Genomic DNA, 23,040 nt, shown 5'->3' with positions numbered 1-23,040 from the left:
TGAACTATAAACCTTTTATTTACAGTAGTGGGAAATACCTGTGACACAGCTACACATATAAACTCAATCATTGGTATTTCTGCTGAGTCTGGAATGACTCTCTTCTTAAACTGGATAAAACAAAACTGCCATCATTCATTTTACCTGAAAATTATTATTTTTGGTCAGCTCCTTCAAACAAGTGGTCAGTTTAAAGATGACCCCCACTGACACACACTGTATCCCACCCATGTTAACACACCTTATATTCATGTGAAATCTATTATCTTATATTACACATCCATGAACCATGAACACAACTATTTGTATTTTTTGTATTACTGAGTCTATTTGCACAGTGAGTATTTTATTATTATTCATTACATTATATATATATATATATTTATTTTATTCATACAATGTTGGATATTTTGGTAATTATTTATTTTCCCTGTGTATAGTTACCAAGTCATTTGTTAAGTAGGATCAATACATTATTTATCTTATCTAATTAAACATGTACATTACATATGATGTAAATAATGCTTATTTATTGCAAAACTTTAATTGTATATAATACCACCTGTCTTTTGTGCTAGTTGTATTTATCTCACTTTGTATAGATGAGGTTTTTTGCTCCTACTTTCTATTTTTTGTCTGTTATGAATCACATGGACACATTCCTCATATATGAAAACTTACTTGTATAATAAATGTGACATTGGTCCAACATGAACACACTACTGTACACGTTCTGTCTGTTGTGGTTATTACAGACATTTTTTCACAGGGTTGAAGTAGATTTTTAAAGTAGGTCATGTGAACTCCATCCATGCACCCATTGGTGGTTTAGTGACATGTGAATTGCAATGTGATTTTAACTCTTAATAAATAAACACCCATGACTTTCATTGAGTCATGAATATTAGATGTGATAGAAATACTTCAGATTTGAAGTCATGTTTTAAGGGTTTTTACTTTCTTACTGAAATAGTAGAAAAAGCATTTAATTACACCCCAAAACACAGAAGAACTAGAACGCTGTGAACATGACAATATAAAAAAGGTGCAGTTTTTTTTCTTCTTTGAACAACAGTGTTTCCCTCCGTATGGACAGCTAACGTAACGGCTGCATCTCTGCTCAGCTGTTGAGTGTCTCCGGCTCTTTTTTGTGGCTTTTCTCTCCTTCTTGTTCATCCTGTTAAAAAAAAAAAAAAAAAAACAACGCAGAAAGAAGCATTCGCACAATCGATCCATACTTTCAAGCTCCATTTAATGTCCTAGCAAAAAGGAGTATGTGACTGTTCTAAGGAGTGAGTAAAATAGAAAGTGCATTTTCTTTTCTTTTTTTTTTGTTCACTGGAGTTCAACATAATAATAATAATAATAATAATTATAATAAAAAAAGAAGATCAAAGCAGTTTTTTTGTGTCAGACGGAGCAGAATTCTTAATTTTTTTTGTAGAAATAGCAAAAGAAAATCAGTAAAGGTACTCTGTTGGAGTATTTGGTGGTATGGTGTAGATCAAAGGCACATCACAGCTTTGTATCTCACTTGGGGAGGAAGAGGGAGGAGGGGAGGGGGAAGGGGGGATGGGGGGGGGGGGATTGTTGCACACGCACAGAAAACACACATACACATGCACAAGCCTTCAAAAAAATGACATATTCCCGCTCTGATCTGACACAGTCTTATTGATCTACAGTCATGGAGAAGGGTAGAGGCAAACAAAAAAAAAAGATCCAGATCATGGTGCTTTTTTAATTTTGGAGCCTGGAAAAGGGATAACATAGCATTTAAGAATGTCCATCAGTTTTTATTGAAGTGGATATGATCCTTAGAGAACTCATAAGAAGCAACGGATGACCAGAGAGGGGTTGTTTCATCAAGATTCCTTTTCTCTCTCTCTCTCTATCTTTCGCTATATCTCTCTCGCTCTCTTTTTTTGTGGTTTTTTTAAATAGTATCCTTAAAGAATGACCAATATATCCTTGGTTACAACTGTTCTCACTCTAAACAGTCAAAAAAGAAACAAAAAAAAAAAAAGAAGGAAATTAACATTCAGTAAACATTCTTCTCTAAAGGTAGTTTCCCTTATATAATCTGTAATTTTTCCTCTGCCATTATGTATACATAAACAAGTTTAATAACATACCAATCAGTGGTTATTTCACAATTGGAAAAAAGCACAAAATGTTTACACTCTTTTACAGGTAAATAAAAGTTTTCGTCGACTGGGTTTTTTTTTCTCCGATAAGGGCGTAGCGTAGTTCAGAGTTCGTCTTGTGGCGTTCTGCTTCCTCCACGTCCCCCTTTCCGTTTCTGCTATTCTGCTATTAGATCTTTACATACAAATATTGACAAAGTGGTGGCTTGTGCTCTGAAGCCGTCAAGTCTTTTTTGTTGTTGTTGTTTGTTGAGAGTAATAATCATCATGAGGAGGAATGAAGGAGGGAAGGAGGGAAGAAGAAGAAGAAAGGGGAGGGTTAGGAGATGCTGGGAAGAGACGGTGGGTTAGGGGAGGGGTGGGTGGGTCAGGGACTCATAGTTGGCCCTCGCTGCAGTGGCTGTCCTGGCTGCTGCCGGGCTTCTCTGCGTCCTGATTGGGCAGATCTTTGAGGATGAGGGCGGCGCTCTTCTCTGAGAACTCGTCTCCGTCTGGCTCCAGACCGTCAGGACAGGGAAGCTTCAGGAGCTCCTCTCTGAGCTGAGCTGTGTGTCTCTGCAGGGACACACACACACACACACACACACACACACACACACACACACACACACACACACACACACACACACACACACACACACACACACACACACACACACACACACACACACACACACAGGTCAGGCTTTACATTACATCAAACATTACAGTGCTGTATTTCCATTTCCTGTCTTTTTTCCTCCCTCTGTTATATTGATGTTCACTAATGGAGAATTTATTTTGTAATGCAGATTATACTAAAACTCGATAAAAAGAAAACATTACAGGAATATTTGGACAATTTACTTGTTAATATTTTTCTTATTGTCAACATGTGTAATCAATACCTTTAAAAGTATCAACTGATACCAAGTAGTATGAAACATCTCCCATCAAATGATACCTGCAATCCATCCTTTTTGCACCCAGAGATAGAACATATGACTATCTGTATGGACTTGCTCACAGCCAATCAACACAAGCGTTCTTCAAATTTAATGTGACATGTGATTGGCCCACTGCCAGAGCAGCTACAACCCATCAATTGAATGCTTCTATTCACATGATGGGTATAGAATGAAGTACTCAGTTAGTATCAGTATCACTTTAAGGATACATGGATTGGTACTGGTATCATCATTTTTTAAACGATACCCAGAACTAGACATGAATGTTTAAAAACACACAAATATATAATACATTTTAAAAAAGGGCTCAGTCATTTGCTCACTCTAGTTTTTATCTAAAGTATGTATTAGACAGCGTTCTCTTTCACCAACTGATGGAATATCTTTTGGAGAATCCCTCCAGCAGCTCTGTGTTCTGACTCAAGAGAATCAAACAGGACTACAGTTACTGTTTAAAAACTGCTACACAACATGAAATGAAGATCATTTAAACATCCTTTAGTCTCTTCTATAGATCTTATATAGAAAGCGGAGGCAGAGTGACCAGAACCTGGAGTGTCCTGCAGCTGTGACACAACAGCTGGCTGTGCTCAAGCTGAGGCTGGATCATTTACAGTGAGGATTAACTCTGTTTATTTACTGCCAGAGGGAGAAGAGAGCAGAGCTGCCAGAGACACCACACACACTCACAATCAGTGGCTGTTGCTTATTGTGCTTCAGTGTGAGGACGTGTGTGTGTATATCATGAGCTGCTGTGTGAGTGTGTGTGAGTGTGTTGCAAGTGGGAATGTGAATTAAGCTGGCCTGTTGAGAGTCTGCTGTCCCCTGCAGCTAATTCACTGTTTATTAGCAGCATATGAGGCCCCATATACACACACACACACACACACACACACACACACACACACACACACACACACACACACACACACACACACACACACACACACACACACACACACACACACACACACACACACACACACACACAGGTCACCTGCTTACTGTCAGCTTTCTATATGATATGAAGCTCATGGAAACACAGAGCTGCTGTATTTATCACAGTGAAATAAACACATAAACACAGCAGTGGAGTGGTGGAAGGTACCTTTAGTGCAGCAGCATGATGGGACATGGTGCGGCCCACCCTCTTGTCGCTGCTGTACTGCTGGATGTCAGTGATCCACTCCTCACACTGAGACATGATCTCTGTCCGCTTCAGGTAGAAATGTTTGTGGATCACCTGAAAACACACAACATGACACGATGAGTCAGCTGACACACTGAACCCCTACAAGCCTCCTGATGGCTGCACCAAGGGTGTGTGAATGTGTGTGTGAATTATGGGTGTAAAGATACACTGATTTACATTGATTCATCCATATAATGAACAACGAGCCAATAGCATCGATGCAAAATGAAAACATTGATGCTAGACATCACTATTTGAGCAAGAAGAAGCAAAAAACCTGCTTTAATGTGTAACTTAACGTTCGTTTCGTTTTTCTTTTATAGAATGTGACATTTTTAAGGCTCAGTATATCAAATTGCAGCAATTTATAGTGAACAGGAGGAATATTTTTGTCTAAAAGGAATATATTGTTTTCCATTTAAATGTCTGGTTAAGCTCAGAAATGAAAATGTCAATGATATTTTAGTTGCTTTTTGTGATTTGATATAAGTGGAAGTGATTGTGTTAAATCAGATCACTGCCTCCTGAATCCAATCAAGGCAAGGCAGTTTTATTTATATAGCGCATTTCATAAACAATGGCAATTCAATGTGCTTTACATAAAACAGAAAAACATGTAATTTGAGAAACTTAAAACATACAATTAACCCCCCCACCCCACCCCCCAAAGTACAGAAAAATAGCAAGACATAAATAAAATGATTGCAGCATAAAATAATAAATTAGCTTTAAAATCATTAGAAGGACAAAGAGTGCAAATGAAAGATTAAAATGTAAAGTGCTTTAAAAGAGCTCAATCATAAGCACAGGAGAAGAGAAATGTTTTTAACCTGGATTTAAAAATGTTCACAGTTGGGGCTGATTTCAGTTCTGCTGGTAGTTTGTTCCAGTTGTGTAAAAGCTGCTTCACCATGTTTAGTTTGAACTCTGGGCTCAACTATCTGACCTGAGTCAGTAGATCTCAGAGCTCTACAAAAATCAAAAAATCATATCTTCACAGAATTTGTGATATCAGCAAACATCGAATCATTGTCCTTTGAATATAATATGGTATCATGAAGAAACTTGTCATTTACATCCCTAGAATGAATATTGATTGGCACTGTTTTGGATTTATAATCAAAGATTTGACCACATTTCTCTCATGACTGTCAACTTCTGTGTCTAGTAGCGCCGAGCAGAGCGTCACGCAGCTGTGAGCAACGGAAACCCCCCACACTCTTCCACCACAGCGAGGTGAAACAAGTTGTTTACTTTGATGATGTGTTGGAGGTGTGCTGCTTCATAGAAAATATGTGCAGCTCGGCTCACAACAGCAAACACAAGCGGAGCGACTCGAGATGATGAAATAACAGACAGGACATTATTCTCTCTCTCTACTATGTATGTAATAAAGCTCACACACACACACACACACTACTCATTTCTCTTTGACAGTGAAAACAATCAACTTCTCTGCTTGTCTCTCCATCACTGACAGAGTGTTTATTACTACTGCTGAAGTCACGCTCTGACATCATATGTACCACATCGCTCTGTGAATGATGTCAATCATCTATGCTCCACTCCCCTGCTTCTCTCCATGCCGCTTCCTAGCAACAATCGCCAGGGCAGAGGCATCAGTATGCAGTGAGCTCTGTGCTGGATGTGCGTGTGTATAGCTGCTGGATGGAGGTACTGAGGATCTCTCTCTCTCTCTCTCTCTCTCTCTCTCTCTCTCTCTCTCTCTCTCTCTCTCTCTCTCTCTCTCTCTCTCTCTCTCTCTCTCTCTCTCTCTCTCTCTCTCTCTCTCTCTCTCTCTCTCTCTCTCTCTCTCTCTCTCTCTCTCTCTCTCTCTCTCTCTCTCTCTCTCTCTCTCTCTCTCCCTCTCCCTCTCCCTCTCCCTCCCCTCCTCCCTCCCCCCTCCCCCTCTCTCTCTCTCTCTCTACAATAGAGGAGCATCGGGACGCAAAGTCCATACACGCTCCATGATGAGACTCATAAAGACAGAAGCCCAGGGCTGACATTATGCCTGGCCATGTTCAGACATGTAGTTGTTTAAAAGCGGGTGTTTTCCCCCAGGGGAGCTATGAAGAGACGACCAGCAGCCGTTTGACTTTTGGCATTTGGACACGGCCATCGATCACAGCTGGGAAGGAAGCTCTATATGCAAACCATCCACTGATCAGAGGAGCAAACGTCACATTAGGGCCTTTTGACAAATGACCTTTCAGGAAATACATGTCTTTATATGCACACACACACACACACACACACACACACACACACACACACACAGGTACGTGGAAAAACATCCACACAAGTACATGTAGCTCATGTGTGCAGTCAGAGACGAGGTCCTCTGATGGAGAGCCAGCTGCAGGATAAACTCAGTGACCTTTGAGGTAATGCCATCCACTCATTATTCCACAGGGCAAGAGAGGGAGGAAGAAGAGCCAAGCGAGGGAGGAAGAAGAGCCAAGCGAGGGAGGAAGAAGAGCCGAGGAAACATGCTGGGAACATGAAGGGTCAAGGGTGCGAGTGAATCACGCAGCCATTAAAAAGTTATTCTTGGTTTTCAGTATTCCATCAATAGAGTGCTGAGGATACCTGGCCCCCGTAATCATGACAACAGCCCTGACCCATTCCCACACTGCATTTATTATTTTCTACTTTTAAAAAAAACTCTCACACTGTATGACTGAATATATTTTAGAACATTTATTTTAAAGCCATGAAGGGAGTGTGTCATTTTCTCTAATTTCACAAAAGATAGAAAATCCCTTAACCATTGGGCATGGGGGGTGGGGGTGGACTCTTCCAGTGCATCAGAATAATACGTCTCGCTGTGAGACACAATGTGAGAAAAGCTACAAGTTGAGCCAAGTCTGATGGCAGTGAATGGTCAGTGACAGACATGTCCAGAACATGTGATGGCATTTATCACACTTAGCACAGATGTGGTCTAGTTTGCTTTTAGGCCGGTGGAGATTAAAGCTGTAAATTTATGAGAAAAAAACTAGGATATTGTCTGATATTATAAAGTCGGATTTTTTCGATCCACCTTGAGGATGAGTTCATTTGATCATTTGGCGTATGGTGTCTTACTGGACCACAAAACCCATTTGAACTGTCCGTAGATGTAACCAGTGATAGTCTTCCATCTGCCTGCTCTGTTGCAGCTCCTGTTGAACAAAACCTATCACCTCATCCAGAAGTTTATGGGTTTTTTTCTCTGAAGGAGGCTCAGTTTCTTGCAGTGTCTTTTCAAAGTCTGGATACTTAGGATGATCTGGATAGCAAGTATCTCATTATTGCTAAATGTACAATTTGATCAGTTCTTCCATAGCAGCATAATGGACGACAAGCTACATCTCCAGTGTTGCAAAGTGAGGCTATGTGACTGCTTGGCAGAATAAAACACCTTTTTTTCCTTTAATTTCTAAATTTGTGACTTTATAATGTCAGAGTATATCCAAGTTTTGTTCTCGTACATTTACGACTTTTAACAACTTTTTTTCTTGAAATATTACACCCCCCCCATATATGGTCCTAATACGCTGTCATAGGAAACAGAGAATTGGAGAGGAAAGGTATTGCCTGGAATCCAAAGTGGTGTTTTAGTTGAGTCCAGATCTTTAGACACTTTCTACCTATGACATTACTGGAGTATGATGGTGATGGTAACACCAGAGGGAGGCACAAAAGAGACAATGTTTTTATCTCACTTTCTATGAAGGTTAATAAAGCTGGAAAGCCTTTCCGAACCATCAGACATCACTATATCTGCTCAACTGCCACCCCCAGGACTCCCTAAAAGCTACAGCTCGTCACACATGTAGACAATCTTAATGAAAAAGGTGACCACAAACTTCCACCAAGACAGAGATGTCTCTCTCAAAGCGATCAATAATGCAGCGATACAGAGTACTCAACAGAACAATCCAATTCCCTGTCAGGACGGCTTCCTGCTGCTTTGTGCTGTGTGTGTGAGAGAGAGTGTTACTATGTGATACTGTACGCAGTGAATGGGAAGGATTTGGTGCGTGGGGGCTCAATCTGTTTCTGTACACATTGACTTGAGAGATAAATGTGAGCGTGTTAGTCGGCGATTCCTCTGTGCAGCTGTGGCGAGTTCACCGAGTCCAGCTCTCCATCCACACGGCCTCCAGACGTCAGCCCAACAATATATGGAAGTGGATTCAACCCACAGCCTGATCCGTCATATACCGCCCCGTCCTCTCCTACAGCTATGAATTAAATGGTCTGGTCCGTGACATTGACCCTCATCCTATGAGAGGGGGAGGGGGCGTCGGTGCTATTAGCCTGAGATGCTGTGGACCTGGTTGAGGATGTCTGTGTGTAGCATAGGCATGGGATGATAACCGTGTTCAAGGTATACCGTGATTCGATAAAGCCACAAAACCGAAACCGCCACATTTTCTGTCATACCGTTCTTAAGGTATGAGCTGTTTATTGAAATCCCTCAGGTGGTGCAGCTGCAGCGTAGAGCAGACGTGTCAAACTCATACATACAGACCAATTTGATCTCATGTGGGCCAGATTATTAAAAAGATGGAGGGAAAGAAGGAAGAAAGGAAGGAAATAAGAAGGGAAGGAAGGAAAGACAGGCAAAAGGAAGGAAGGAAGAAAGGTAGGAAAGACAGACAGTGAAGGACGGACAGACAGATGGAAGGAAGGAAGGGAGGAAGGACAGAAGGAAGGAATAAAGAAAGGAAAAAAGAAAAGTAGGGAGGAAAAAAGGAAGGCAGGAAGGACAGATGGAAGGAAGGAAAAGAACACAGGAAGGAAAGTGGGCTGGATTGCTCCCCTCAGTGGGCCGGTTCTGGCCCGCGGACCGCATGTTTGACACCCCTGGCGTAGTTTCACGACCCCTCACACTCTCATTACAGCGTATATTCAGGTTAAATTAACATGTCTGTCTTTATTTTTCTTCCTTTTAGGAACATTTTAGAGCTGTAATCGCAATACCGCCATACCGTGAAACCGTGATATTTTTGCTTATGGTTATCATACCGCCAGAATCTCATACCGGCCCATGCCTAGTGTAGCAGATGTGAATATGATAAACACATAACTTGGCCTTCCTTACCTCAAACAAGCACATTTACAAGTGTACTCTCATTCTTTCCCTCCTTCTCTCCCTCCCTCACAAACACACACTGATCCATATTTTAACATGCGTTCCATTGTCCTTAATTCCACCTGACAATCTGCTGCTCCATAATTCAAGCCTGTGCTCCATTCTCCAGCTCTCCTCCTATAAATAGCATGCAGAACACTGGATTCTCACACACGCTCACCAAAAATAAAACGTCCATGCTATTGGATCCCAGTAATCCCATGATTATATGAGCAGAAAAACACCAGCATCATTAGCATCGACCCATGGAACCAACTGCAATGTGTGTGCATTTGAGTCTCGATGATGAGAGTGACTTGCTACATAAATAGAAGCTAATAAAAATGTTAAAATGTACATCTGACAACATGCAAGATTTGAGAGCACAAAGTTGAAAGGATTCTGTACAAAAAATGCCGATATATTAAAGTGTATCAGTGTTGCTGTCTAGCAGAAGGCCGCATTTTACATTATACTCAGACAACCCAACCTCAACTCAAGGTCCACATACTAGCTAGGCCCATTTATGCTTAACACACGTACGAAAATGTATATATGTCCTTTTCAAACGATGTTACTTTACTGCATTGCTCACATACTTCCATGCGTCCTTTACGTTGGCATGGATGTTAACCAATACATCCACCAGGGGGCAGCACAGAGTCAAACGTTTATGACAACAACAACCTCAAAAACAATCCACCGTGGAACATGTATAATATTCCACTAAATATTGCTTGCTAAGATGACAACAATGTGCCATGGATAGCTAATCTATCAGTGCATTCACCTGCTGAGGTGATTGGATGGAAAGAAAAACTTTGCTGACTACTGGCTCTCTATGGCACATGACTGAATACATGTGACCCGAGGTGACCAAGGATCTACATTTCATGACGATCTAGCCGACTGACGATCTGGCTGACTGATATATCAGTCGGGCTCTCATTACCACAGTGGACATTTACAGTAGAGTGAAGAAAATAGGACATTTTCAGAGTCAACCAATTACAGAATGAGTAGACAAAGGAATCCTATTAGCATATTTAGGAGGTCTGTGCCGACATCAACAAATACTGAATCCTGTGCTCAGCTCATATTGTCAACACATTTTCTGTGATAAGGATGCACTGTTCAAAATGAGGTCAACATGATGTATAAATGCAAGAGGCTGGTGACAGGGTTAGAGAATAGTGGAGCTGGTACCAGCTAAGAGCCTGCTGTTATTCATCAAGCGTGAGAGACCAGCTGGAACAGCAAAGGTTGATACGGAAGCATCTGACGAAGCTGTACGCCGAAATCCGACAGCTACAAGCAGACAGAGGGCCAACTGGTTCATATGGAGGACATCTTCTAGGACAAGTGTAGCGACTCTATTGATTTTCAGTCATTGTTGAAGAAAGCCTCCAAAGACCTGGAGGGACAGTACATATAATGATGTACTGTGGTTCCAAACAGAAACAACGCTGCAAGCCCCCCAAAAAAACGAGACCTGGCAGATGTGGTGTGTATCAGTGCCAGAGCATCAAGACAGGGTCACTGAGAGGATGCTTCTCACTTCCACTCATAGAACTGCCACATTTCAGTGTCAAGATTCAAAGCGTTAAAGTGCTGCCTTATGAGGAGTGACAGGATGTGCTTAGACGAGTGAGAGACTTGACAGTGTCAGTCTCTCGACACATCAGGCCAGCTGTGGTAGGAAGAACCATGTCAGCAGACATTGTTGCATCTTCAGCATCAAGGACAGCAGATGTAAGCCAAAAAAAAAAACAAACACTGAATGTACGACTGAGCGTGCATACTGTTCTCAGGAACATTCTCCAGCTGTTTGACAAGTTATTTGTACTCTGCTGAAGGCCTTTACCACTTCTGAAAATGAAAACACCCATTGACGTGGGTGGACCAGAACAAAAACACAGTTGACTCTAGTTTCTGGTGAATGACTGACTGTTGGAATATTTCTGGCTCAATATATTCTGGAAGTAAGGAAATGATTTGCGGCGTGGTTCCTGACCTCTGAGTCACAGCCCACATCTCCAAATGTTCAATGATTATGTTGTGCTCATTGACATCTTCAACGTAGCTAGACAGCTGGCTACATCCATGAATAACAATGACAGGAAAATTCCCACGAATATGGCCAAGAGCATGGATGAGTTTGATGTAGCTGTCCCAGTTATTGCAACTCAAAATCATCATATTTCTTCAATTGTGATAAATGTTGAGTTAACTAATCTCAGTCATAGTTACATTTCATGTAACACTAGCACACAGCTCTGGGTTGAATCTAAATTGAATGCTGTCACATCACTAACAAGCCTGAAGGATGGCACATATTAAATGTAATGTGCCATTTTCTTACCTTCTTATGGCAGTACTGTTATTCATTTCTCCTTTAATGAGAAATGCAATCAATTTATTAAACCATGAATTATAGCTTAAGAGGTCATATTAAATTATAGAGATGTGCTTATAATAGGTGATTTATGTGATTTAAGTAGTAGGTTTTCATTTACTGACTTATTCATATATGGATCAGTTCAAAAATATCTTTAGAACTAGTTTTAAAAGCAGCATGAGGTTTGTTCAAATGTACATTTAGTATTTTTGTTGGTTTTATATCATTTAAATGACATTTGCAACATTTTTTACCAAAAGACTGAATGCTCCTGAAAATGTCAAATGGTGTAACCACAAAAGTGGTATAAATGTTAAATATTTTATCCACCTACAGTGTATTTAAGTGCACATCTAAAAATAATAACTTCATTTTAAAACCTCAAATGAAAAGACATATCCTTAAAAATAAATTTTTCCTTAATAAGTTTTGACAAATGATGTAAAATTAGTTACAAAACATAGCGTGCATTGCTAAACCGGATTATATATGAAAGAATACTGCTTACACCAATTGACACTGGGTTGCATCACATCATTGACTCATAAACATGAAGAAAAAGCATTTGAGTACATATAGGACTAAATCCATTTGGTTCATGGCTGGTTGTTTTCCTCTGTGTGCATGTTTGTCTCAGCTTAAGGCTTAAAGGTGTTAAAAGGCCAGTGGTAGGAAAAGCACATGGGAGTATCTCACCAGGCTTAATTGAATTTCTGTGTGCGTATGTGAGAGATTGCTCAGCCGGGTGGCATCGCCAAGTACTACTATGTCCCCCTCAATATCTTTCGGTCCAACGGTCCATTTCACAGACTGGCTCGGTGATGTCACGGACACAGTTTTTTCCCTCTTTTTTTAATCCCAGCATCGCCTGTGTGTGGAGGCCTGATAGATGTATAATATTTCACCTTCGGATCCCTCAGAAATATAAGCAGTGCTGGCTGTAGATTAAAGAGAGAATAAGGAAAGTAAGGTTCCCCATACAAATAATCCACTCAGAATATTTTATACATATCCTGAATAAATTCTGGAAATCTACAGTACATCTGCAAACCTGCAGCTCTGTTTAATTCAGTGACACATTTGATAAATCACCTTACTAGTTTTGATAAAGTGACTGTGTAATTATGCAGTGCAGATTTCTAAAATCTGAATGCATTACTAAGCAAGATGCTCACTGTGATGGATTATCTAACTAGTCCTTCTGAGACAAACTTTAAAACCTAGCATGCTTTAAAAAGTTCTGAAATGTGCATGGAATTGAAAGGAAATGCAATGAATCATAAACACTGGTAGTTTTACTGTACTCACTGCAAATTTTCAGCTTTTGATAGCTAGGTGACCAGGTGTATACGCACATTTTTTAAAGTACAAATATAATGACTTTTAAGACCTTTTTAAAATCTCTTTAAGGAAAAAAATAAAACCATTGCTCATACATAGTATATTATGAGTCATATAATAATACAATAGCAGGATTTTATTGTTGTAGTGGGTTGAAATGGAGCTCATTGAAGTCATTTATATAGGACTGTAACTAATGATTAGTTTCATTATATACTGATTATTTTTTACTTTAATTAATAAGTTGATTGGTTGGTTTATGGAAAATAATGATAAATAACAAACTGAACAAATATAATTACACTCAAATCGAATTTCATACCTTAACTCCTACAATTCCAGATATTTTAACACATGTTTAGACCTTAAATATTAAAAACTAAGACTTTTTAAGGAAGTGTGGGGACCCTGGGTGACTAGTGGGGTCTTTGTGCTGCTTAGAGCTTTGGTTGTTTGATAAATTGTTCAAGTGCAGACCTTTAGCACAGGCCTGCAGATGAATAAAAAGTTACCACAATTAGATATTTTCTGATGTCTTCAGTACAGCAGCAAACCCAAATCCAAGCTTCCAACTGTCACCACGGAAACCTCTCCATGACATCACAGTATTTTCATGTTTACTACAGTTTGTGTTTTCCTCATGTAATCATCACAAGGTGATTGGATCCCCCAACCCCCCCCCCCCCCCCCCCCCTCATTTTCCTCTCCGAAGCGCCGCTGTTCCTCCGTTCCTTTTTCTTGACATTTCTGAATGAGTCTGCTCTGGATGAGCAGGTTGAAAGATTGTTATCTTCCCCAGTGCTATCCGTCTCACCACGGACCATTTAAAGGATCTCAGGAAATAAAAAAAAACCTGTGAGGAAGAGAGGTGCTGGTGGTGAGGGGGGATGGGGGGGCAGGGGGAAGGAGGGATAGGCCAACCTCCAGACGATGTCATCTACCGAGGAATTAATAAGAGGGGAATTTATTATCAGAGAGCGTGCCCAAACTGCCCTAAGGGAGGAGAGGAGGATTTTTTTTTTCCTGTTTTGATTTCTGGACTGAAACAGGTGGAAATATGTCTAGTAGGGCAGAGGTATGTGGCTAATATATTATAGGGATGATTTTGTATTCCAATGTAACTTTCAACTGAGAGTGGAGGTGAACAGCAGCCATCATACATCAATCAATACATCATCTACATACTGATAACTTTGTCCTGGTCGTACCTCATCTTAAAAACATACAGTATGTGTCATTTAAAGAGAGCTGTTTGGCTGACGCTGGTGAGCATGAGTCACATTGAAAGATCTGAGGTTATAAACAGTCTTGATGAATGTGGGATGTCCTGTTTATGTCGTGATGGCATCAATCCAGAATACATTACATTTCAGGTCAGACTCAAGGATATGGATCTTCAAGATTGACAGGATGTGGTTTACATTTTCTTTTTTAAATTGAGTTTTTTCTTTGCCCTGTGAACTAAATAAATGTGTCTAAATTTAGGTGTGGTTATTTGGGTTTTTTTTGGTTTTGTACTAGTTTTAATAGTGAAAGGAACAATTAAACAGGACTGTACAATTAGTCCATGCACTCAAAAAACTAAAGAATTAGGCAGTCTTGCTAAGTTTTTTAGGATAATAATATCTTCTAAATATTTAAGGGAGTTTGCTTCTTATATAGATCTATTTATCTATTTTCTTCTGATTTACCTCATCTACCAACTGATTCTTTTTGCTTTCTGAAACGTTTAACGTGGCCATTGTTCATTTAAAATGTATTAAGCCTAAGAATTCCTGGAGAATTTCTAGATAAGAGGTCACTAATAGATGGACTGCAGTCCAGATCCAGACCCAGACACTGTCCTATCTGGACTCAGACCTGTAACTGATGAAATATTGAGGATTGTTAAACTTTGTCCGAGCGTTTCTATTTTAACGGGCGCAGGTACTCCAGCTATTACGGTAAAAGTGGAGCAGCCCTCAGAAACTAAGTACTAACTACTATTTTTCTACAACTAAGCACTTCATTTAAGAGGCACAATCAAAAGCTTTCTGTAATGCACTTTATCTTAAAGAACCATCTTTATTTGATATAAGAACCACCACTCCTCTAGATGTTCAATTCTTGGAGAATTGAACATTTTCTTGGAGATCAGCCTCAAGTCAGGTTAAAGTCAAGAGTTGGGTTTGTTCACACAACCATGTGAAGGGTCTAAATGAGTATGTGGGTCTTCCTACCTCTTTGAAGCATGGTGAGGGGTTGCGCATCTGTTCCAGCATGGCCCATTTGACGGTGGCCTGCCGGATGTTCCCGTCATATTCCCGTGAGCTCTGGGTGCCGCTAGGCGTTCCACGGGAACGTTCATACCCTGGCTCGTTGAAGTAGGGTTCAGCCACCAGGATGAGGGACTGCACCGACACTAGCACCTAGCACATTGAAGAATGAAAGGAGAGACCAGGGAGAATTATGAGATATAAAAATATACAGGATTCCCAATGTGGTCCAGGAGAAGTGCTTAGATGATAGAAGATGACAGAAAGCATTTGCATGGTCTGGAGTTCCAAAGAGATTGGATGAAAAATACATCCATGTGTCCAATGAGTTAGGAATATTTAGGTGTAATCCTGATCTATTGGTAAATTACTCAGATTTCCCTTCACTGTCCTCCATATCCAAAGGCTCCAAAATGATCTTGGCAGTGGTGGACACTAAGTCTGACAAAAGCAGGGAATATTTTGGCCTCATAAAGATACATCCTTTAATATATCTTTATTAACAGCCCGATTAATGCCTTGGCCTGTCTCAAGGAGACTAAGGACGTCCTCCGACATCACTCTGTACGTTCCAAGCCACTACATTACATTACCAACGATGACAATGGTGGGCTTAGAGGTCTGCCTGCTAGCCCCCGCCACATTGAAGCTGGATGGTGTGCACTTGAAAATGCCCGAGTGTATACCAATAACCTTCAACTGATGCCATCTGTCCCTCTGAAACTGGTTTGCCAGATTTTCAGAACCGATATCCACCCAAGTTGATGACTGGTTGATCCCAGCCCACTCCCACTCCCCCCCCCCGTCTTCTGTTCACCAACCTCCTTTATTTTCCATTATTGATCCGCGGCACGCTAACCGGAATGTTAATCAATGGAGACATCTATATGCACTCTCTAACCCTGCAAATGAAGGAATTATATTTAAAAGGAAAAAAGAAAAAAGGGAGGGAGGAGGGATCCATTTCCAAGGGCTCTGGCTGGCTTGTTGATGAATCAATATATATGGAAAATTAATTGCTGGTGTGTGTGTGTGTGTGGCAAACATTTGATAATGTGTGTCAACATGCTGTGTTTATCCATGAGGCTGTGAAGCTCTTTGAATGTGCTACAGTCCCTTAATGCTGTAATGCTGCACTTTATCTGTTGAACAACACTGTAAGTGGAAACCCTCAAGGCTTTAGGCAATGAAAACACTAATAAATGAACTCTCTTTTGTAAAAAGCTTGGTTAGCAAATATATTCACTTATCCATAAATTCCATTTGAACACAAGTCAATTATTATTCAACACTGCAGCTCTACAACAAATCAGCAGTAGAAATGCGTCTCACGCAGCAGGCAGGAATATTTGCCCATCTTGTAGCATTCTCATCTTATGTCTATCTGTTCTGAATGGCTACACTAGAAGGGTGCGAACTGTACGAATGGGGTGCACACTTTTGGACATTTTTCTCAAAAACATTTTGTTTGTTGGATGGATTAGGATTAGGGCTGGGCGATATGGACAAATGAAATATCACCATCACAATTTTTGACCAAATATCAGATATCAATTTCGCAGCAATATTGTAGAATAAAGGTAGATAATAGAAGAGCTAGAAATAACATCAATTTACTGTAATTAGCCTTAAAAACCAGGAAAAACAACACTTATGTCATATCAAGATATTATGATATGTAGACTCTAAGACCATATCTAGTCTAATATAACTATATCGATATAATATTGTAATATTGCCCAGCCCTAATTTGGATGGAGTGGTCCCCTAACTCATGTAGTTCAGAATTGAGGTGAATCAGATTTTTTTTAAACATCTTGGTTTCAGCTTTGTCTCTTCAGTCACTATAATTCTTGTGTTTGCTTTAAATCATTTCTTTCAGCATCATCAAAGTCTGTTTGCATAACATTATTCTTTATGGTTCTACTGGCAGACAGATCCTAGCCATCTTCTTTTTTTGTCTAACTCTTTCTCATTTTACATTTTCTAGGCCCAAAACCCTCAATCATTTGATAACGAGCTTTTCTTAAGAGTTTGAGTTTGTATTTGAGTTAAGTTGCATTTAATTCAACCTGTCAGGAACACGCTTTTGACGAGACTACAAACTGAGGATTTTCAGCACGAGTAGTGAAAACTGTCTACTAAATCAAAGTTAAAAACAGATGGCACCTGAGCTAAATGTGCAATCTATGCCAACCAACTGTGACTTCAAGAAGAATGATGTGTGTGTAAAGCAGGCACCCCACCCCCGCCTCCGAGGTTCAAATGATACTGGTTTGTGTTTGGTTTGATTAACACCCACACACACTTGTCACCAGAGCTAAATAATAACATGACTTTAAAAAGGATCCTTCATGTCAGCTGTCGAAACACCAAAGCCCATTAATACAGAGCCACTGGCAGTGTAATGACAGGGCAGTGATAAACTAGAGCCTGTGACACAAAGACTCAGACGAGGGGCCCTTGCTGATCCCTTCAGACAGGTGACTCCGTCGTGATGGATCTGTAGCTCACCTGTAAAAAGCTTGAGGTCTGTGGGTTCCATTTCTCCTCTGGTCTCCCATGCCATGTGTTGAGGATACTTAAACATACCTGAGGAGGAAATACACACAAATATCACACACACACACACACACACACACACAGAAACCTCCAACAACAAGAAATCAATTCCAGTAAAATGGAATATACCCCCATGCATTGAGCCTGACACAGCCGTTACACTGGTTGCTACACCTTGATCTTCAAGGGTTCCTGCTTTTCTAACTGTGTATTCTGACTGTCAGCAATATGATTTCAGTACAAATCAACAAATTGACCACAGAGGCAAGCAACTACAGATATTTGCTAGATGTAAAATGTTCTCATGCATCATCTGGCATGTATAAAATGGATCACCAGCTGATTGCAGTCATTCAATACTAAATGAAACCTGTTTTTGTATTAATTCTGCAGACTGCAGAATGGCTTGATCAATTTTTACTTTAAAGGCCCATCTAGGGAAAGGCATAGGCAATAACTGCTGTGGTATACATGCTATAAATGTGTGTCTATACAAATAATCACTAAATAAATGTGATGGCAAGCTCTGAAATTCAGCATTAAAATAAAGCTGATCCAAGTCTGCTTCAGATCACTGTACTGATGAAATTATAACTTCTGCATGCCTTACTATTATTTTCCTTCCTTTTAAGCGCCCGTTCGTCCCTCATCAGTGTGCCGAGTGGCAGCTAGCTGTACCACTGGAGTGGGAAGCCCCAGGTATTTCTTATAGCAGCTGTCTGGGTCCGTTGTGGAAATACATGTGAACCGTCAGTGGCTGCCTAATGAAGTGCTGCAGATGGGGTGAGATATGGGACCTTGACCCCTTCTCCTCAATGGAAGGAAGCCAGGGCCACAGTGGAGGAGCTATGTACTTTTTAGAACATATCTGGATGAAGCCTGGAGGGATGTCCACTTCCAAATGTCAAGTTTAAATAAAAACTGGACGTATGGCAGACCATGGGAAGATCTTTAGATACGCTAGATTAATTTGACACTTCAACAGCACTTCCTGGGTGCCTGATGGACAAGCAGGCAGGTTATTCTGCTCACTATAGACAGTGTGTGATGTTTGAGTTAGACTGCAAGTTAACCCTCTGGGAGCTGGGCTCTTTTTGGTTTGATTTATACTTCCTTTATAGTCACTACATGTCTTAGATAGGCATGTAACCATACTGTTATTTTCAGAATATATTAGCCTCATTTTACTATACATGCTTCAAGATATTTTTGAATGCAACTTAAACTTGTTTTGTTGGTTCCTGTTCAAACATAAAGAGGATTATAAACTGGACTACTCTTAACCAGATCTGAGGTTATTAGGAGCACCTTTATATGATCTTTGATGATTTATGGATTTTCATCTTAAGTGCAATATGTGTCTCAACAGACATATGGAAGTCTATGGATGCTAATATCAAAATTAAACAACCTAATCAAATTGAAATGATTTTTTTTATTTGTGTGGGCATGATGTATGACAGGATTAAAATGTGCTCATACAAGTCAGACATGGCAGACTTTGTCAGAAACCAAAACAGTGGAATAGTGTCATTTGATAGGCACATTTTAGCCAGATCTCCCACCTAGTGATTTTGATCTATGATTGACAGATTGGAGGAATCATTCCATTATGAAAATAATCAGACTAAAGTCAATTTCCATTCAATTTTCTTTTCAGCTCAACTTTAAAAAGGTTCACTTCGCAATTTTCCAGGTATAGATTGTTCATTTCATTTTCAATGTCATTATAATTATGACAGTGTTATGTTTAAGGGGTAGGTGTACAATTGTTTGGCAATTTAAAAAGATGTAATTGAATTAATTAATTAATTAAATTTGGCAATTACATTAAATTTCAAATAGATTTTTATTTCAATGGTTTGAAATAAAAAACAGATTCAAAATATTGAAATTGTATCAACATGCTGCACACACTAATGGAAAATGGCAATTTTAGTTGGATAATTTAAATATTAAAACCCTGACAAAATGAAATCCTTTTCATTTTTGCAGCTGCAGACTTCCATACAGATATACTGCACAGTACTCTACATCACCAGAAAGAGTAAGTCAGGCTGACTTCAACAGTATGCACACATTCTCATGACTATGACCCCTTATTCTCATAACTTTATCATAACTTAAAACAGTCACTTTGATGTAAAATGCAGCAATCAGGTAAAAGGACAAAATCCTGCATCACATTTACTCGATTGAAGATAAACATTAACAGACTCACTTTGCCGTCATTGTAGAGGTTAGGGTTAAAGCGCACACTGTGTCCACCAGTGGTCTCCAGGTTGACCAGTGGAGGAGAGTTGGGATAGTCTTGGGGAAAATACACATCAAACTCGAAACAGCCATTGGCGTACGGTGTGTCAGCTGGACCCGTGATGAGAACCTGTAGAAGCAAAGAGGGGAAAGGGTATTACACCAACAGCCCGAAAGAGGGGGAGCTATTAATCACACACTGAAAGAAGGTTAATTAAAGAAAGGTGGATGCACTGATAACAGTAAATATGGATTAAACAAAGGGCAAACGGCAAAATAATAATGGGTAAATGGTGACGATTTTCTTACAGGCTTTTCCAAAGTCACAACAATGTAATCAACAACAAGGCTAAGGGTGAAATTAGCAGAAAGAAAGAGGCCACTGCTATTTACAGCACTACTGGCTTTTGTTGCAAAATCCAATTTATTTTCTCACTAAATGAGATTAGCTCATTAATCAAAGAAACACAATCACTTCAAAACAGTTATAAGGATATGAACATATATTTAAATATAAACAACTATTCTAAAGCACCAATACCTCTAATAGCAGACACTATCAATGGAAAACCCTGGCCATAATTACAAGATAAGCTTCAAGGGTTTAAGGTTGAATATGGATCCAAGAAGCTGTAGTACTACTTTGGTAGTTTCAGGGTTTGAAAAGGTAGAACATTTCCATTCAGCATATACAATATATATCAAAGCTTTTAGGTGCTTCATCGTCCCTTACTTATGTTCTCCATATTCCTCCTGCTCTCTTGCCAATGAGAACCCTTTTCTGGAGCACCAGGGTCTCATCCACATTAAGTGGCTGTGACATAACATTTGGACTTAAAGGATGGATGTTGCTGAGATCTGATGGTGTCCTTTAAGTGAGACTGAAGACTTCCTAGAGGAGAAGACGGAGCTGGACGGAATGTGACTGAACCCTGCCAAAACTGGCAGACTTATAAGACTTTAGGTAGTTAGCCAGGCTGAGCGACTATGTCAGAGAAGGCACCGAACATACAGTGTGTAAAGACAAAGTTCCTTTAAAAGGGCACAAAAAAAGGTAGGACTACACTGTAAAATGGCCAATTTGTGCCCCAGAGAGGAGTGGCAAAGAACTGCCAACCAATATGCATCTGTGTACAAGCTCTAGGCTGGTTAGTGAGCCCACTTGACAACTGTCTGAGGAAAACAGTTTTGAAAGCAGTGTTTTATCTTTTTTACCAGGAAAAGTACCTTGAGAAGCTCAAAGTGGCAACAGGCTCTCAAACTTTTTATTGTAAGTCTGGCCATAACCAATGAGCACTTTTATCTGAAAGTTAAAAAGGTAACTGGACTTGCTGTAACTTTTTGTGAAGACATTATGGACTTCATCCAAAAAACTTCTTCAGTTCTTCAAACAAAGCAACCACTGAACATGTGCAAAAGAGGTGGGCTGACAACTCAGGTCAAGACTCTGAGGTCTACCAACATCTGAAGAACAAGTGACACTTTGAGGACAGCAATGTAGGCATGCTGGGCAGAGAAGACAGGTGATGTAAAGAGGAGTGAAGGAACCAGCATCACTCAAAAAGAGGTGGGGGCATATGACACCACTTAACAACCTTTTATCAGGCGTTCAGACCAAGAACAACCATGCTAACACTGCTTTGATGGTCTAGCCTCATTCAGAAGAAGTACGGGGCTGCAGACGTCCTGGCATCCTTTCTCAAACTCATGTGATTCTAATGACTAATGACCATGCCAGACATGAGTTCCCAAGACTCTCAATGTGAGTGACCCTATAATACATCTGGGACTCAACAGTAAGTCAGAACTGAAGAGGCTTTTCCGATGATAGATGAAACATCTTCAATAAATCTACATCAAGTCTTGTTGCCTATAAATTGGGAGGTCCAGTTTGTCAGACCGAGATTAAAACTAGTCATAGACAAGATTCTGTGGAAATATCCATTGAGAACAACTCTGAGAATGTCTAGCTATCCTAAAACTTGGATGATCTGATTATATGTGATATTCCTGCTGAGTATGATGAGCAAAAAAGCACATCTTCATGTCATGGGGACACTAGGAACTAGAGGCTGTCAGCCTGGTGGGACTGCTAAGACACATTCTAGGATAAAGTGTGAATATTTTATGAAAAGCAAACATCCTTTTTCTAAACCACACGTTGGTCCTGAGTAGTGTTAGCAGGGTTTGTATTGCTGAGATGACTCAGCAACAACACTTATAAAATTCCTTTAGAGTGCTGTGCACTGCTCATGCATTAAGTTTATTTTGACATTAACATTCAGACTCGATACTTTTTATTGCGCTTCCCACTGAAGTTGGGTATATCTGGTGTAGAAGCCTTTTTAAAACTGAAACAACCGTGCTGCTGAATAAATGCGATGGGCTGCTTGGGTACTAATGCTAGTCTGCAGGGGCAAAGTACAAGGATTTACTGACCCCTCACAGATCAGGAGATTTCCACCTCACCAGTTCTGCTGATGCCGCTCCTTAGGTCACACTTTCTTGGAAGAAGTTCACTTTCGGTTGGTTTGAACAATAAACCAGTGCACTGATGTGGTTGTTGGTTAGAATTCTAAAGATCTCTCCATTTGTACACTTTGTGATCACAGCTGGTCTAAAATTTATTCTGACTAATCTTCTATGTGGTAAAATGAATACCATTAAGATCTTTATTGATATTTCAAAATACTTGCTTTGTAGATGATCACTGTCTAGTGCAGTGGTCCCTAAACTATCTGTTTTTTTGCCTTACATACAGCCTATTTCCATTTTACATAACAGTAATATTATTATGCACCCATCACTCTCTGAAGAACTGAT

The 23,040-nt window shown here is 40.0% G+C and overlaps 1 protein-coding gene across 1 annotated transcript in view; it reads right to left on the bottom strand.

Annotated features, from left to right (window-relative positions):
• Positions 1-1,200: 1,200 nt before the first annotated feature.
• birc6 (baculoviral IAP repeat containing 6) overlaps positions 1,201-23,040 on the bottom strand; it is a 124,874-nt gene continuing 103,034 nt past the window's right edge. Inside the window, 5 exon segments of the mRNA XM_053333627.1 lie at positions 1,201-2,702; positions 4,203-4,337; positions 15,367-15,555; positions 17,917-17,994; positions 20,186-20,347. Coding sequence (XP_053189602.1) covers positions 2,523-2,702; positions 4,203-4,337; positions 15,367-15,555; positions 17,917-17,994; positions 20,186-20,347 — 744 coding nt within the window. The 3' untranslated portion in view covers positions 1,201-2,522.

Source organism: Scomber japonicus, chromosome 14, assembly GCF_027409825.1.
Source record: "Scomber japonicus isolate fScoJap1 chromosome 14, fScoJap1.pri, whole genome shotgun sequence".
Taxonomy (NCBI): Eukaryota; Metazoa; Chordata; class Actinopteri; order Scombriformes; family Scombridae; genus Scomber; species Scomber japonicus.
This window is presented reverse-complemented; position numbering and strand designations above follow the sequence as displayed.